The following is a 14,754-nucleotide window of genomic DNA, read 5'->3' on the forward strand; positions in this document are numbered from 1 at the left end:
GTTGGTTTATTATTTTGTGAGATTCAGATTACTCTAAAGGTGTACTTGCTATTTTTTAATTCAAATGAAAACTATTTATAATTTAAAAATAGATGAAGAGTAGAGAAGCACTTCTTATGCCGTAGGGTTTAGTCATTGACAAATAAATATCAGAAATCATTTTAGTACATCATTTTGCACAATACAAATCTGAGGCAAACCATCAGTTTAATTCACATGATCGTTTTTTCAGAATAGAATGCCTCAATTTAGCACATGATGTTAAATGAATACAAAAAACAAACATTTTGTTATTTCTTGGTCATCACTGTTTCCTTCCTGACTTGCTAAATGGAGTATCAAATGCTAGAGAAGGTTTATTTGAAAATGGTGTGGATTGCCCCCGATGGAAGACAGTATTGATATTATGAAAATTCTGTTAGTTCTTAAATAATTAAACATCGTCGTTATATTTCCAAAAGTGTCAGGATACTGTTTGGCATCCACAGTCATGAGAGTAGATGTATATTATCTCTGACCACAGGGATGTGGAATTCCTATCGCCCGACGCCCGGGACATCTTGTTTGGGGTCAAGGGCAACAAGTTTTTATGTTTACTTTGTCCTTGGGACAAGTAGGCCCAACCCTCTGCAGCACAAACCCTTTGGCTGCCTGTTTACAAAGAGTGGAACTCTCTGCAGTTGAGGTAATGTGTTTCCAAAAGATAATGCTGTTCGAACTTGTATTTATGGTTCATTATTTGAAAGTCTTCATTATTAGGGTGAGTGCTGTAAATAAATGTTTTAAGGTCACACTTCACTACTGACGTTGGTTCCAGTAAAAAAAAAAAAAAGTGTATACACATATTTGAAAAGTTTAGGCTATGAGGCTAAATATAATGCTCCCAGAATGCTCTCTGATTAGATGCAAATGAAGTGTCATTTAGTAAAATGTGTTGATGCATGCTAGTATTTCCCAAAAATATTTCTAATGGAAAATCAGTGTAACCATTTTCAACACGATTATGGGAAGCATAAAAATAAACAAACACTGACAAAGCCAACTGATCCGACTTATTTTTATAAGTCTTTTAGTTTCATCAATGCGTGTCTTGTTTTGACATGGCTTTTGTAACACTTTATTGTTGTGGGAGCTACCAGGCCCTCAACATTGTAACAAACACTGGCAAAAACCACCCAAAAAGTTTTTGAACTCTAAAAGCACACGTTGCCACCAGTGGCATAACAAAGGCCCCGCAGCCGCCCTCCAGGGGGCCCCTTCAGCACAGCACCTGCCCTGAGTGAGTCTGGAGAGGGGTCTCCTCGATGTTCTTTGCAAAGGGGCACACTCCAGTTTCGTTACGTCACTGATTGCCACTGTAGTTCCTGACACTGAACAAAACTACTTTGTGTGCCAATATGCTCCTTGTGGAAGAGCAGAATGCGATCACTCACAGTAAAGCCAGCCGAAAGAGAGAGAAATAGAAGTTTAATAAAAACAAAATGTCTTTGTTAACACCAGACCTAATTAGGGACCAAGACCCACATGTAGGTAGCTTTTTGCATGTCGCAAAGAGCGACTTTCGCTGTTTGCGATGTGCAAAAAGCACATTGAGATGCACAAACCCAGTTTTGCGATTCGGTAACCTGGTTACCGAATCGCAAAACGGGTTTGCGACTCGCAATCGGGTGTTCCCTTCCTAATTGCGACTCGCAGTGCAATGTAGGATTGTTTTGTGACCGCGAACGAGGGCGCAAACCAATCGCAGTTTGCACCCATTTCAAATGGGTGCTAACACTTTCGCAAAAGGGAAGGTGTCCCCATGGGACCCCTTCCCCATTGTGAATGTCACTGTAAAAAAAAAATTCAGAGCAGGCAGTGGTCCTGTGGACCACTGCCTGCTCTGAAAAAATGAAACTAAAACGTTTCATTTTTCGTTTTTGTAATGCATCTTGTTTTCCTTTAAGGAAAACGGGCTGCATTACAAAAAAAAAAAAAAACTGCTTTATTGAAAAGCAGTCACAGACATGGTGGTCTGCTGTCTCCAGCAGGCCACCATCCCTGTGAGGGCCGCCATTCGCAAGGGGGGGGGTCGCAAATTGCGACCCACCTCATGATTATTCATGAGGTGGGCATTTGCGAAGCCCTTGCGAATCACAGATGGTGTCAGGGACACCATCCTACATTCGGATTTGCGAAATTGCAAGTCGCTCTGACTCGCAATTTGCGGGTCGCAAATCTGAACCTACCTACATGTGGCCCCAAATTCTTAAAGTCACAAAAGTGCACCCATGGTATATGTCGTACCCCTATAAAATATTTGTGAACTGTATTTTAGCATGGGTAAATACGATGTGTAGATTTGCTCATGTGAAAATCTATTGAGCATTTGCAAGTTCATTTTCCCTCCAGCCACTTTCTTCCCAACCCTGGAAGAAGTTCTAATTCTGCCATTGTCAGGAGTAAATGTCCAACCTTTCTTATTATGGGAAAATATTAGAGAGAAGCTGGTGAAAATCTTTAACACATGCAGGTTAGTAGGTTTGCAGACTCCAAGGCATTCCAGCCCTGGAACTATTGCTTACTGCATCCTCCAGCCCCAGTATGCAGATCTGCAGAAAGGTGGCAAAATAAGGAAATTGCTACAGTAGGGATTGAAACTGCAAGTATTCAAGTCCTACTATGGTAGTAGCTCTGGCATAATCAGAGAGGCTATTATCAGAGCTCTTCCATAATGAGATTGCTGCCATAATTTGTCGCCACACTACATGGCACCAAAGGGACAAGTAGATCTTTTTACAGGACAAGTAGATTTGAGAAGCAACTTGTCCCCTGGACAAGTAGATATTTTAATAAATTCCACACCCCTGACACTTACCTTTCCGTTCTCTTTTTTGTTCTTGAAAAGCCATCCAAAGATATGGCACGTCCTCCATTACTCCAGTGTTTTATAACTGCAATCTCGTACTTATTCGGCCAGTTTGAAAGGCCGTTAAAATACAATTTTTGTTGTCTGAATCATTGTACAGATTGAAATAAACATAGATAATGACGTGAAATCAATCTCTGTGAGAAATACTCTTTGTTTAAATATTCTTCCAAATATGAAATACTCTGATTTTCCAGTGTTTATTTGTACATGCAATACATAGTCACCATTGTTGACTTAAAATTATCTGTTTCCTTGAATTTAACATCAGGGTGAACATCTAGGTGCCACAGAAGCAACAGAAGCCTTCTTTGCAATGACTAAACTCTTCCAGTCAAATGATGTAAGTACTGTTTCTGTTTACATAATTTCACAGTGCCTAGTACGACCACTGCTTGCATCTAATCCAGCTCAGTGTTCCTTTCATAAGCCTGTCTAGCTCTTCATAAATGGACATTGGACACATGAAAAAAGGGTTATTGAAAGGCTAGTTGAATGCCTTGATAGTTTGGTGAACCCATTTCAAGCATGCAATTAATAATTTTCTTGTGTTTCAAAGGGCTAACAATTTTGGGATTCAAATTGGATACCAAAGTTTTATTGTTCTTGAAGATCGCTAATGCATTACCAAAATGCAGCGCTCAATAAAAAATGGAGGTAAAACAGTTGTCATTCTTTACTGTTTACAATTCCCAATAATGTATTCTTTGTTTCATGCAGCCAACTCTTCGCAGAATGTGTTATCTGACTATAAAGGAGATGGCCTCCCTTTCAGAGGATGTAATTATTGTCACCAGCAGGTTTGTTGTTCATATTTATTTTGTCTAATTTGCCACCTCTTGAAGAAGAAGCCATCCCTAGCATCAGCAAGAATAATCTAAATGATTTTCTTTAATTGGGTAAAGGGCATCTAGTTTAGGGGAAACTCTTACTGAACTTGAAGTAAAGGCTTTCTTTGAAGCAGCAGTTTTTGTAATTGGGGTTTCTTTTGATATGCATTAGATGCCACCTTACTGTCTGGGCAAGAGAACTGTAATTCAGAGGCACAAATAAAGTTTCTGGCTGTTTATATTAAATAAACGCAAAGGTTGGCACTGCACAAGACAGGTCTTCTCATTTTGTCTTTCCTTAGTTGTGTTTCTTCAAGAGAATATGTTAAAAACAAAACATTACCTGTTGTCCATAGAACAAGGTATTGATCTATCACTTATTACTGTTACTTGTGGCCACTTAATTATGCAAACCTTTTGTTCTATACTTGCCTTACGAGTTCTACATAATTTAAACAGTTTGCAGCACAATATAGTCATATATGGATCACAAGAGTGTATTTTGAACCCAAAACAAAAGCACATTGCTATAACACAAAGCAATCTCAGTGTAACAGGTCAGGTTGAGTTGGAGCCCATTGATGAGTTGGTGATTGCAGTTGTCGGACTACTCAGTTCTCTGGCTAGGAGACTCCATGATTGAGTGACTCCCCTTAACCATGATCCTCATCTCTTTGCAATGAAAGAAAACAGTTAACTGGAAATGCTTATAGGTATGAGTTGGTTGTGCAAATTGGGGTCACTTGTCATTGTGTTTGGGTGGCAGCCCTTGAGCTTGAAATTGGTGGTTGTTGAGCTTGATACAGCAGTTGTGGAAATTGAAGCTTTTGGTGTTGCCCTTTAGACCTCAGTTTCATTGTTCTTGTTTTTGTACTAAGAAACAATCCATTTAAACAGTTAACTAGCTGGATGATAGAACTGAAGGAATTGCTGACCTCGGAGTACTAACCCCAATCCATTGTTTAATGTTTTTGAAGTCTCACTTGTGCAAGCTCGTGTCTAGTGCTCTGTTTGTGGTGATGACTTTTTTAAACTTCTATAACTCAAGTGCTATTGTACCATTTTAGAGAAGTTGTAAATTCTGAAAACAGATATATGACTTCAATCACTGTAAGAGATTTGTAACCCATCCCATAAATATGCTGCCGTTCTCTTAACATTAACTTGCATCCCATTTCTCTGTTAAGTTTCTCTAAAAACTCAGAGACCACTTCTTGACATATCTCTTCTAAAAAATCTAGACCAATTTCTCAGTCCTAAAAGTTTAATCACATAAAGCAAGTGGATCAGCGAGCAGGTTTTTTCTTCAATTCCCTATAATTAATCTTCAAAAAAGCGGGCTATTTGTCTGTAACTGAGCTGTAGCTCTATAGAACTACGCCCGAAGAACTGAATTACTTGATCCCAAGTTATTAGCATTCTGCCTGTATAAAATTCTCCCAATTTCTTAAATCCCTTCTCCTCCCATTGACGTAAAGTAGCCTGCAGGACGTCTGACCCCAGATTTCACACTCCTGCAATCTGGTATAACTGTCACACGGTGGAATCTCCCAGTGCTTACAAACGGCTTGTAAACGATGAACCAGCACCCCAAAGGTCTTGTATCTCTACTTCTTAGGTAATTTCACCATCTTCCAAAACACAATGAAGTCTAATCTCACTTTCTTTGACCATAACATTTAGGCAATCAAACCCTGAATCTGCAATGGAAAGTCTAATCAGGTTGTCCAGGAGGGCCGCCTCATAATAGGTCTTGATATCAGGCAAGGCCAGCCCCCTTGTTCTGCCCCCAATTCTAATATTTCCTTATTTATGCTGGGATGTTTGCTCTGTCACAGAAAGTTTTGAAAAATTGCTAAATTCTCTAAAATATGCACTAGGTATACTTAACGGTAAATTAATAAAAATGAATAAGAGCAAAGGCAGAGTTTACATTTTAATTAACACAGCTCTCCCTATTAAACTAAGAGGTAATAAGGCCCATCCCTCCAGCAGCACTTTAATTTTGTTAAAAGTTGCAGTATAATTAAGTTGGAAGAGAAGCACACATTTATTAGTCACGTAGATTCCTAGATATCTTACTGTGCGCTGAGATAAAGATTGCAGACAGACTGGCAGATCTACTTTAAATGCATTAAATGACAAAAACTCAGTTTGTGCCTCATTCATCTTATAACCTCCTATATTTGTGAAGCCTTTAATCTAATCAATTACTCGCAGAATATTCTCACTTTCTGCTTTTAAATATGAAATCACATCATCAACAAACAGCTTTATCTTGGACATACCTACAAGGGGAGTATCTATTGGAACATTTTTCTGAATTCTCATTGCTTGCGGCTCAATAAAAAATGTAAACAAAATCAGGGACAGTGTGTATACCTGCCTGGTGCCACGCTTGATCTTAATTCTACCTGCCTCTTCCGTATCAACAATCACCCTTGCCTCTGCACCTAGATATAAATTCTTCAGTATGATAAGAAATTGAACCAGAAAGCCACATTTCTCCAAGATAAAAACAGACCCTGCCAATTCACCAAATCAACATGTAGTTCCTGTCGCAAGCAATAGATTATTTTTCAGCCAATCAGCTGAAAGCTGCGATTTTAATGATGGATGCGGAAAATATTTTGTTGTTGACATCCGCAAATGAAGCAAAAGGAAGTGGATTATGGGACAAGTGCGGCAAATCAACAATGCAGAAAACATTGCAGCTGCAAAATCACTTAATTCCAATTGCCCAACCTAAAAGTGCTTGTTATATGTAGTCAAGGATTACTAATTGCGGAACATTTGCCAACACCTCAAGGGCTGAGTAAGACGAGTAAACAACATGCAAAAGCCATCATATGTTAGATACACAAGAAAAAAGAATAAAGATGCAGGTCCTCTTTAAAAAAATAAAAAAAAAGGTTAAACATTTTTCATAGCAACAGTCTTTGATTAGACCACAAAACCATAATGTCCTCCTGGCCTGTCTCTTACCTTCAGTTGTCATAAGCTATGCCACTTGGTTCACAGTACTTTATTTAAATATTTTTCTGTTTACAAAAAATTCACCTGGTCTAACCTTATTGATACTTTTCATTCATAGATATACTTTTATCTTTGGTCTGTTGTTGCATATTGCCTGTAAACTCCTATTTGTGAATTTGGTTTAGACCATTATGCCTAAACAGTCAATATTGGGCATCTCCTCTTCCTTGGACTACCATTTGTAACACTGTTTGAAAGTTCTGCATCTTCAGAGGGTGGTTCAGTTTGCAATTATTCATGGTCTCCAAAGGGAGGCTGAGAATTGTGAATAGTCAGCTTGCAAAACTGAGACTGGTATGAAGTGTTTATCTAGGTCATCGATCATTTGTGCATTCACAGAGCTCGTGAAAGAACACAGTGAGTAACATTCATGACTCCAGAACTCACAACAAAGAACTTAAGTTAATGTGCTCAGGTGCACCAGATACTCTCAATAAACAGTTTCATTGACTTTGGGGAGAATTTGCGAGAAATTATTGGAGCTAATCGAGCATGGCCAGTTCTGTGGAGACGTAAATGCCCTCATGCCTTCGACACGGCCAACAGTCAAGTTCATAAGCTGTGACCTGTTGCTCTTGTGCTTCAGTTTTTCAAAATCTGTTAATCACAGGTGGGTTTGCCTGACAAATGGTGATCATTAGTTAAATGAAGGCTGTGATATTTTGTAAAACTATTTTCGTGATCAAGCAACCTTGTTGTCTCAGGTTCCAGTTTCTCAAACCTGTGGGTCTAGGTATTAGTGGGGCCGAAAGAAGGCTGTTTGGGACCAGCAATCAACTTTGAGGTACACCTTCTTACTAATGGTAAAGGTGCAAGAAACATGGGTTTTTTTCAGCCTTGGTCCAATAAAGGAAAGTGGGGTCAAGTCAATGAAACAGTTGAGGTCCCCTCTTTATTGCGAAGCAGCACAATCACAAAAAAGGTGTTATGTATTTGTTTGGGTTGAACTTGAGCTTAAATTGATAATATTAAGTGGACTTTTTCCTTTGATTTTGCACAGTTTGACCAAAGATATGACGGGAAAGGATGACAATTACCGAGGCCCTGCTGTGAGAGCACTCTGCAAAATAACTGATGTGAGTGCCACCAGAAATTTATTGGATTTACCAGCATTCAGTGTTCTGCTTGATATGCCTGGAAAAATCATTTCACTGTTGTCTTTTTCGTACAGAGCACCATGCTCCAGGCAATCGAGCGGTACATGAAGCAAGCAATCGTTGATAAAGTGCCCAGTGTGTCCAGCTCTGCCCTGGTTTCGTCTTTGGTATGACTGCACCTTTTATAATATTGCACATATTAAAATGACTTTTAAATCTGCACTGTGTAGGTTTTACAAGCAAAACATGTCCTTCTCGTTTATCTACAATTTATACATCATTGCACCGTACACACACCAGGCTACATTAAAATGCTTGTAGTAAACATTTTTCAGCACGATTAAGGCACAGTAAAAATGACTTTGTATTTCCCATTGATCCTTCAAATAACATGAGCAATTTGGTTCAATTTCAACATGCTATGTTATCCGTATTTATATAGAGCACTTTTGAAGGTTGGGTGTATGTTCTATGTTTTGAGGATGTTCCTCCTGTGGTTGTGTTTGATTAGGGAACATTGATTTGTCCTATTTATTACTTAATCACTTTTCGTATAATGGTTCATCTGAAAGTAAAGAGCAGGGCTAAAAAAATCTACTCCACCACTCGCTATGGTCATATTTGATCAGATCAAGCTATTTTGTTTACGACTTGCCCCTTCTGGCGAGTTGACAAAGAACATGTGTCTGTTCAGTCAGAAAGTGAAAGATGTCTTTAAATCTTGCTCTTGTATGTAATTTGTTCTGTGTTCATAGACATAGGTCAAAAGTCAGTTTGTCTTACAACTAATTTTCCTCCTGACTGCAGAGTTCCAGGATTTTTTTAAGGTAAACTGTCTGACCTGCTGTTTACAGTGTGAAATAAAATGCTACAGGGTGTCAGACTTTTCCTAACACACACCATATAAACGACATAGGTCAATTGTACAAACATTTCAAAATATGTATCAGTAATTGTGAAAGGCCATTTTTTGTATTTCTGTGTGATAAAGTTTTTGCTGGAATGAAGAAATACAGAATACATCGTGTTGATGTGCAAAGGATATGTTTTCTGAAACCCAGTTTTCACAGATTCTTAATACACTATACAGTTTTATCAGTAAAGCTGCAAGTTAGTGGAAAGGTTTTTGAACATTTATTGGAAATTTACTGTGTGTAGATGACATCACATCATGGTTTAGGTGTATATTTGTTAAATGTGAATGTTTAAAAAACTGAGAAACACTCTTTCCCTGGTGGCAATGCGATTAGTAAACTAAAAGCAAGTAATGGGTCATGTGTCATTTGTGGGCTAGATTCTTGTGATACATGCAGAAAACTTTAGTCTACTTAATCAAACAACGGGGTTTTTTTGTACTGCAGAAATGCTGAGCTCACATATTTGAAGGTGCAATCATATGTGAGAATGAAGAAAAAGGTGACTCTATATAAACTATTTGCCTAGGATCACACAATTTGAGACCCGTATTATGGGTCAAGTACATTAGTTAGGTCGAGTAGATTATTCAAGTTACTCAACTTGCAGGTCTAGTAACATTTTTATGATTAAGGCCAGAGGAGTGTTCTTATTCAGTTGTGTTTCTTATAAGCACACTAGGTGTGTAGTTCTGTATACTGAAGGGCTTTGTTTTTTTTGTTCTTCTGGGGTGAACGGGTATCCACTAAAGTGTTGTGCATCTGATGAACTATGTCTGTGATGCTGTGTTGTGTGCTTGCGAGTGGTAGCAGGTCGGACTTGTTCTCTTTAAATTCGTGCAAATTATAGGTATAGCTGAACAAGAATGAATAATGTATTTTGTCATTGTTGACTGGTAAGTAATGTTCAGTGTTTGATGATGGCCATCTATGTGGTGTATCAGATATATGTGTGGGAAGATTTGTGTAGTGTATACTATTGGACGATTGAGTGGTATTTCTTGGTGTTGGATGCTTTTGTTAATTTCATGATAGCAGACAATTCTTATTTAGGCCCTCTTGTATGCATTTGAGATGTTAAACCTCAAATTGTTTACTAAATGTTGGTCTTTCTTGCATGAGCAAAGCAAACAATGCAAACAATTCAAGCTTTGTAATCCTAGACACATGGACCAGTCATTTGCATGCATGTTTACAGAAATGAAGCCACTAACTGTTCCAGATCTGCTCCTGAGAGAATTGCTCTACTACATCTAAGAATATGTTGATCTTTATATGAGGGACACGGAGTCTTTCCTAACCACACATCCGTATGGATGTAATTATTCCGTATGCTTACAGGCATTCCTGGCAGTTCTAAACAGAAAAGGATTTAATTACCTGATAAATACCCCATTTGTTCATTTCTGTTACATGGGACCACTGCTTTGTTCTGTGTTTTTTATTATGGAAATGTTATATTTAATGAGCTTCCGTCTGGACAGGTTAAAATGTTTCAGATGTTGGAGGGTACAGGTTCCTGGTGGCATATTGTCACCAGCATACGAAACCACTGGGGATGCTGGAATGCCCTCTGTAACCAGTGTTATTCCCATTGGGGATGGGGCCACTAGCTCTAAAGATCAGAAGAGATCACGCTTATTATTTGTTTTTATACATGAACACTGCACAAATAACCTACCAATAACATTTTGGAGGAATTTGATGGTCTGATAGAATTAAAAGTACATTGGCCCAAAACCCCCACAATTTCTATAATCAAACAAACATTTAGAACCACACTTCTTTAGCTGCCAAAGAGGAATGCAGACATACTGCCAGGTAACCTTGGAACAGTTATGCACTGATGAGTGGGAATCATTGCATTCTTGAATATTCTACTGATATCGATATAAATAGTGTAGGAAGCTGGCCGGGTGTGTGGTGGATACCTTACCTGCTTCCTTTTTCTTGTCTTTGTCACTCCCTGTGTGAGCTTTTCTGCTCACCCTTGTTCTGAACCATTTGTCTGCCTTCTTTCCCACTTCTTGGGGAGAGGTCAGATCTGAGTCTACCAAGGACTGGTGCAACAAATCAGACACACAATTGTTACGTATACAGGGAGTGCAGAATTATTAGGCAAATTAGTATTTTGACCACATCATCCTCTTTATGCATGTTGTCTTACTCCAAGCTGTATAGGCTCAAAAGCCTACTACCAATTAAGCATATTAGGTGATGTGCATCTCTGTCATGAGAAGGGGTGTGGTCTAATGACATCAACACCCTATATCAGGTGTGCATAATTATTAGGCAACTTCCTTTCCTTTGGCAAAATGGGTCAAAAGAAGGACTTGACAGGCTCAGAAAAGTAAAAAATAGTGAGATATCTTGCAGAGGGATGCAGCACTCTTAAAATTGCAAAGCTTCTGAAGCGTGATCATCGAACAATCAAGCGTTTCATTCAAAATAGTCAACAGGGTCGCAAGAAGCGTGTGGAAAAACCAAGGCGCAAAATAACTGCCCATGAACTGAGAAAAGTCAAGCGTGCAGCTGCCACGATGCCACTTGCCACCAGTTTGGCCATATTTCAGAGCTACAACATCACTGGAGTGCCCAAAAGCACAAGGTGTGCAATACTCAGAGACATGGCCAAGGTAAGAAAGGCTGAAAGACGACCACCACTGAACAAGACACACAAGCTGAAACGTCAAGACTGGGCCAAGAAATATCTCAAGACTGATTTTTATAAGGTTTTATGGACTGATGAAATGAGAGTGAGTCTTGATGGGCCAGATGGATGGGCCCGTGGCTGGATTGGTAAAGGGCAGAGAGTTCCAGTCCGACTCAGACGCCAGCAAGGTGGAGTACTGGTTTGGGCTGGTATCATCAAAGATGAGCTCGTGGGGCCTTTTCGGGTTGAGGATGGAGTCAAGCTCAACTCCCAGTCCTACTGCCAGTTCCTGGAAGACACCTTCTTCAAGCAGTGGTACAGGAAGAAGTCTGCATCCTTCAAGAAAAACATGGTTTTCATGCAGGACAATGCTCCATCACACGTGTCCAAGTACTCCACAGCGTGGCTGGCAAGAAAGGGTATAAAAGAAGGAAATCTAATGACATGGCCTCCTTGTTCACCTGATCTGAACCCCATTGAGAACCTGTGGTCCATCATCAAATGTGAGATTTACAAGGAGGGAAAACAGTACACCTCTCTGAACAGTGTCTGGGAGGCTGTGGTTGCTGCTGCACGCAATGTTGATGGTGAACAGATCAAAACACTGACAGAATCCATGGATGGCAGGCTTTTGAGTGTCCTTGCAAAGAAATGTGGCTATATTGGTCACTGATTTGTTTTTGTTTTGTTTTTGAATGTCAGAAATGTATATTTGTGAATGTTGAGATGTTATATTGGTTTCCCTGGTAATAATAAATAATTGAAATGGGTATATATTTTTTTTTGTTAAGTTGCCTAATAATTATGCACAGTAATAGTCACCTGCACACACAGATATCCCCCTAACATAGCTAAAACTAAAAACAAACTAAAAACTACTTCCAAAAATATTCAGCTTTGATATTAATGAGTTTTTTGGGTTCATTGGGAACATGGTTGTTGTTCAATAATAAAATTAATCCTCAAAAATACAACTTGCCTAATAATTCTGCACTCCCTGTATGGTCTCTCAGAATCAGATTGTATAAGCCCTCATAATCAGCAACCTTGGTACCATGTAACCAGCCTTCCAAAGCCTTCACAGAGCAATCAACAAAATTAACACAATCTAGAGGGAACTCTTTCGTGGTCTCCCTGAACTTGATTCTGAACTGTTCAGCTGTAAGATCAAACCTATCCAAAAGAGCAGAGTTCAACACATTGTAATTATCAGCATCTTCCTCTCTGACAGTAAGGGGGTCTATCCCTTCCCTGGACAGAGAAGGAGAGCCAAAGGATAGCAGCCCACTGTCCCTTGGGGACCCTCTGTACTTTACAGGCCCTCTCCAGACCAGAGAACCGCTTGTGAATATCATCTCCCACCTTGTACGGGGGAACAACTTTACTGAGGTTTCTTTAGTCAAGAGTTGTCTCTGACCCTAGGCTCCATGAAACCAAAGCTGCTGCTGCTGCCACCACGGGATGCTAACCCCCTGCCTGCCTCTCCCTCTTTACTGCCAAGCCTTACCTATCAAGGACTAGTTGCTGCTGTTGCAGCCTCAGCTTGGCCACCTCCAGCCTCAGTTTCCTGAATACCCTGTCTAAGGAATCTTCTTCTGGAGTTGAGCAGTGTGTCCCCTCAGATACTGAGGAGACATGAGTGGCGACGTTTAGCTCCAGTCCCCAGTACTCCTTCCTGCGATGCACAGCCCTCTACGTGGTTCTCCTGCGGCGGGGATCCATTTCTGTAGTGCTGTGTGGGCTCCTTCTGCAACGTCTGTGTCCCAGTCCTGTGGGTGCTGCCTCTGCTCTTTTGAGGTCTCTGCGACGCTGAGGGTCCCCTGTGACCATCCCTCCTGAGTTAAGTCCTCCTGGGCCTTGCTGGTCCCCAGCAGCACCACTTTTCCACTAACCGCAAGTTTGCCTTTGCCAAAGCTTGTTGGTGAAATTCCTGCACCGACACCCGTCTGCAATCTTCACCGTAGCGTGGAACATCTTCTGCATCCATCAGGAACTCTTCTCCTGCTCCAGGGCTACAGTGCTGACCCGTTCTTCCTCACTGTCGACCAACTCCTGCAAGTACAGCTGGGTGGGTAGTAGCTCCTACTCCTCCTGGACTCCACTGTGACTTTTGGACTTGGTCCCCACTCTCCACAGGTCCTCTCCTCCAGGAATCCACCACTGTTTGTTTGCAGTCTTGTCTGGGTGTCTTCTTTTCTTCTTTTCCTTCCTTTTGGGTGGTTTGGGGGAAATTCCAGTGATTTACTCCTGCTCTCCTGGTCGCTGGGGGCTATTGTGTTATTTACCTCTGTGGTTTTCTAGTACCCCCCCAGCTCCCCTCTACACATTCCACTTACCTAGGTGGGGGGGGGGCTCTGTGTTGGCATTCCATTTTTTTTTTGTGTATGGTTTGGGCTCCCTCTAGGGTCACTATTGGATATTGCTATTTGCACTGTTTTCTAACCTTTTCTATACCTATTTCTTATTACTGTTGTACATATTTAGTATGCCATTGCCTTTTTAGTAATTTTAGTATTGTGACACTAAAATAAAGGACAGTTAGTTTTGTAACACTGTGTGCTTTCTTTCATGTGTGCAAATGCTGTGTGACTATAATGGTATTTCATGAGCTTTGCATGTCTCCTAGATAAGCCTTGGCTGCTCATCCACAGCTACCTCTAGAGAGCCTGGCTTCTAGACACTGCCTACACTACACTAATAGTGGATACCTGGACCTGGTATAAGGTGTAAGTACCATAGGTACCCACCACACGCCAGGTCAGGTACATACAGATAAAATAGCCCTTGCTAAAATGGTGATGCTGCTGGGATGGTTCTATTTCTTTGTAAGTCTACCTGTGTGGATTCTATGGTGGGATATTTTAAGACTATGATGCGATGCAATACTGAATTAATTTGGGATTAAAGTAAATCAAGGATAGCAGCTCCCAAATTAAGAATTTCAATAACAGAAAGGGTCTGTCTGTCCCTGACGTCAAAATTGATTTCCTAACTGTGCAGATACAGTCGTTCCCCTGGATGAGGTAGACACACAAGAAATGGGAAAGCATATAATTTAAGCAGGAATGAAAATGTTATTGTCACTATTGCTTAGTGGATGTGTGGTGGGGAGGAATTACCCTAGATTACCTAAAACTGCTATAGGAGTAATGGATGTAAATAACACTAGCTGCCCCTACTCATCCACATTTCTATAATTTGATCTGGGGGGAGGGCACAAATTCCTCAAACATTTACATTGAGATTCTTGGAGGTCGGTATACTAAGGTTTGGACGTGTTATTAATCAGGATTGTTCAAAACGTTTATTGAATTAA

General features: G+C 40.2%; 1 protein-coding gene across 1 annotated transcript in view; it reads left to right on the top strand.

Moving 5' to 3' along the window:
* Positions 1–14,754, top strand: part of COPG1 (COPI coat complex subunit gamma 1) — a 175,560-nt gene that overhangs the window by 30,875 nt on the left and 129,931 nt on the right. The window contains exons 4-7 of the mRNA XM_069206229.1: positions 3,180–3,251; positions 3,629–3,708; positions 7,775–7,850; positions 7,946–8,038. Of these exons, the coding sequence (XP_069062330.1) occupies positions 3,180–3,251; positions 3,629–3,708; positions 7,775–7,850; positions 7,946–8,038 (321 nt within the window). The remainder of the gene's footprint in view (positions 1–3,179; positions 3,252–3,628; positions 3,709–7,774; positions 7,851–7,945; positions 8,039–14,754) is intronic.

This window comes from Pleurodeles waltl, chromosome 9 (assembly GCF_031143425.1).
Source record: "Pleurodeles waltl isolate 20211129_DDA chromosome 9, aPleWal1.hap1.20221129, whole genome shotgun sequence".
In the NCBI taxonomy this organism is placed as follows: domain Eukaryota; kingdom Metazoa; phylum Chordata; class Amphibia; order Caudata; family Salamandridae; genus Pleurodeles; species Pleurodeles waltl.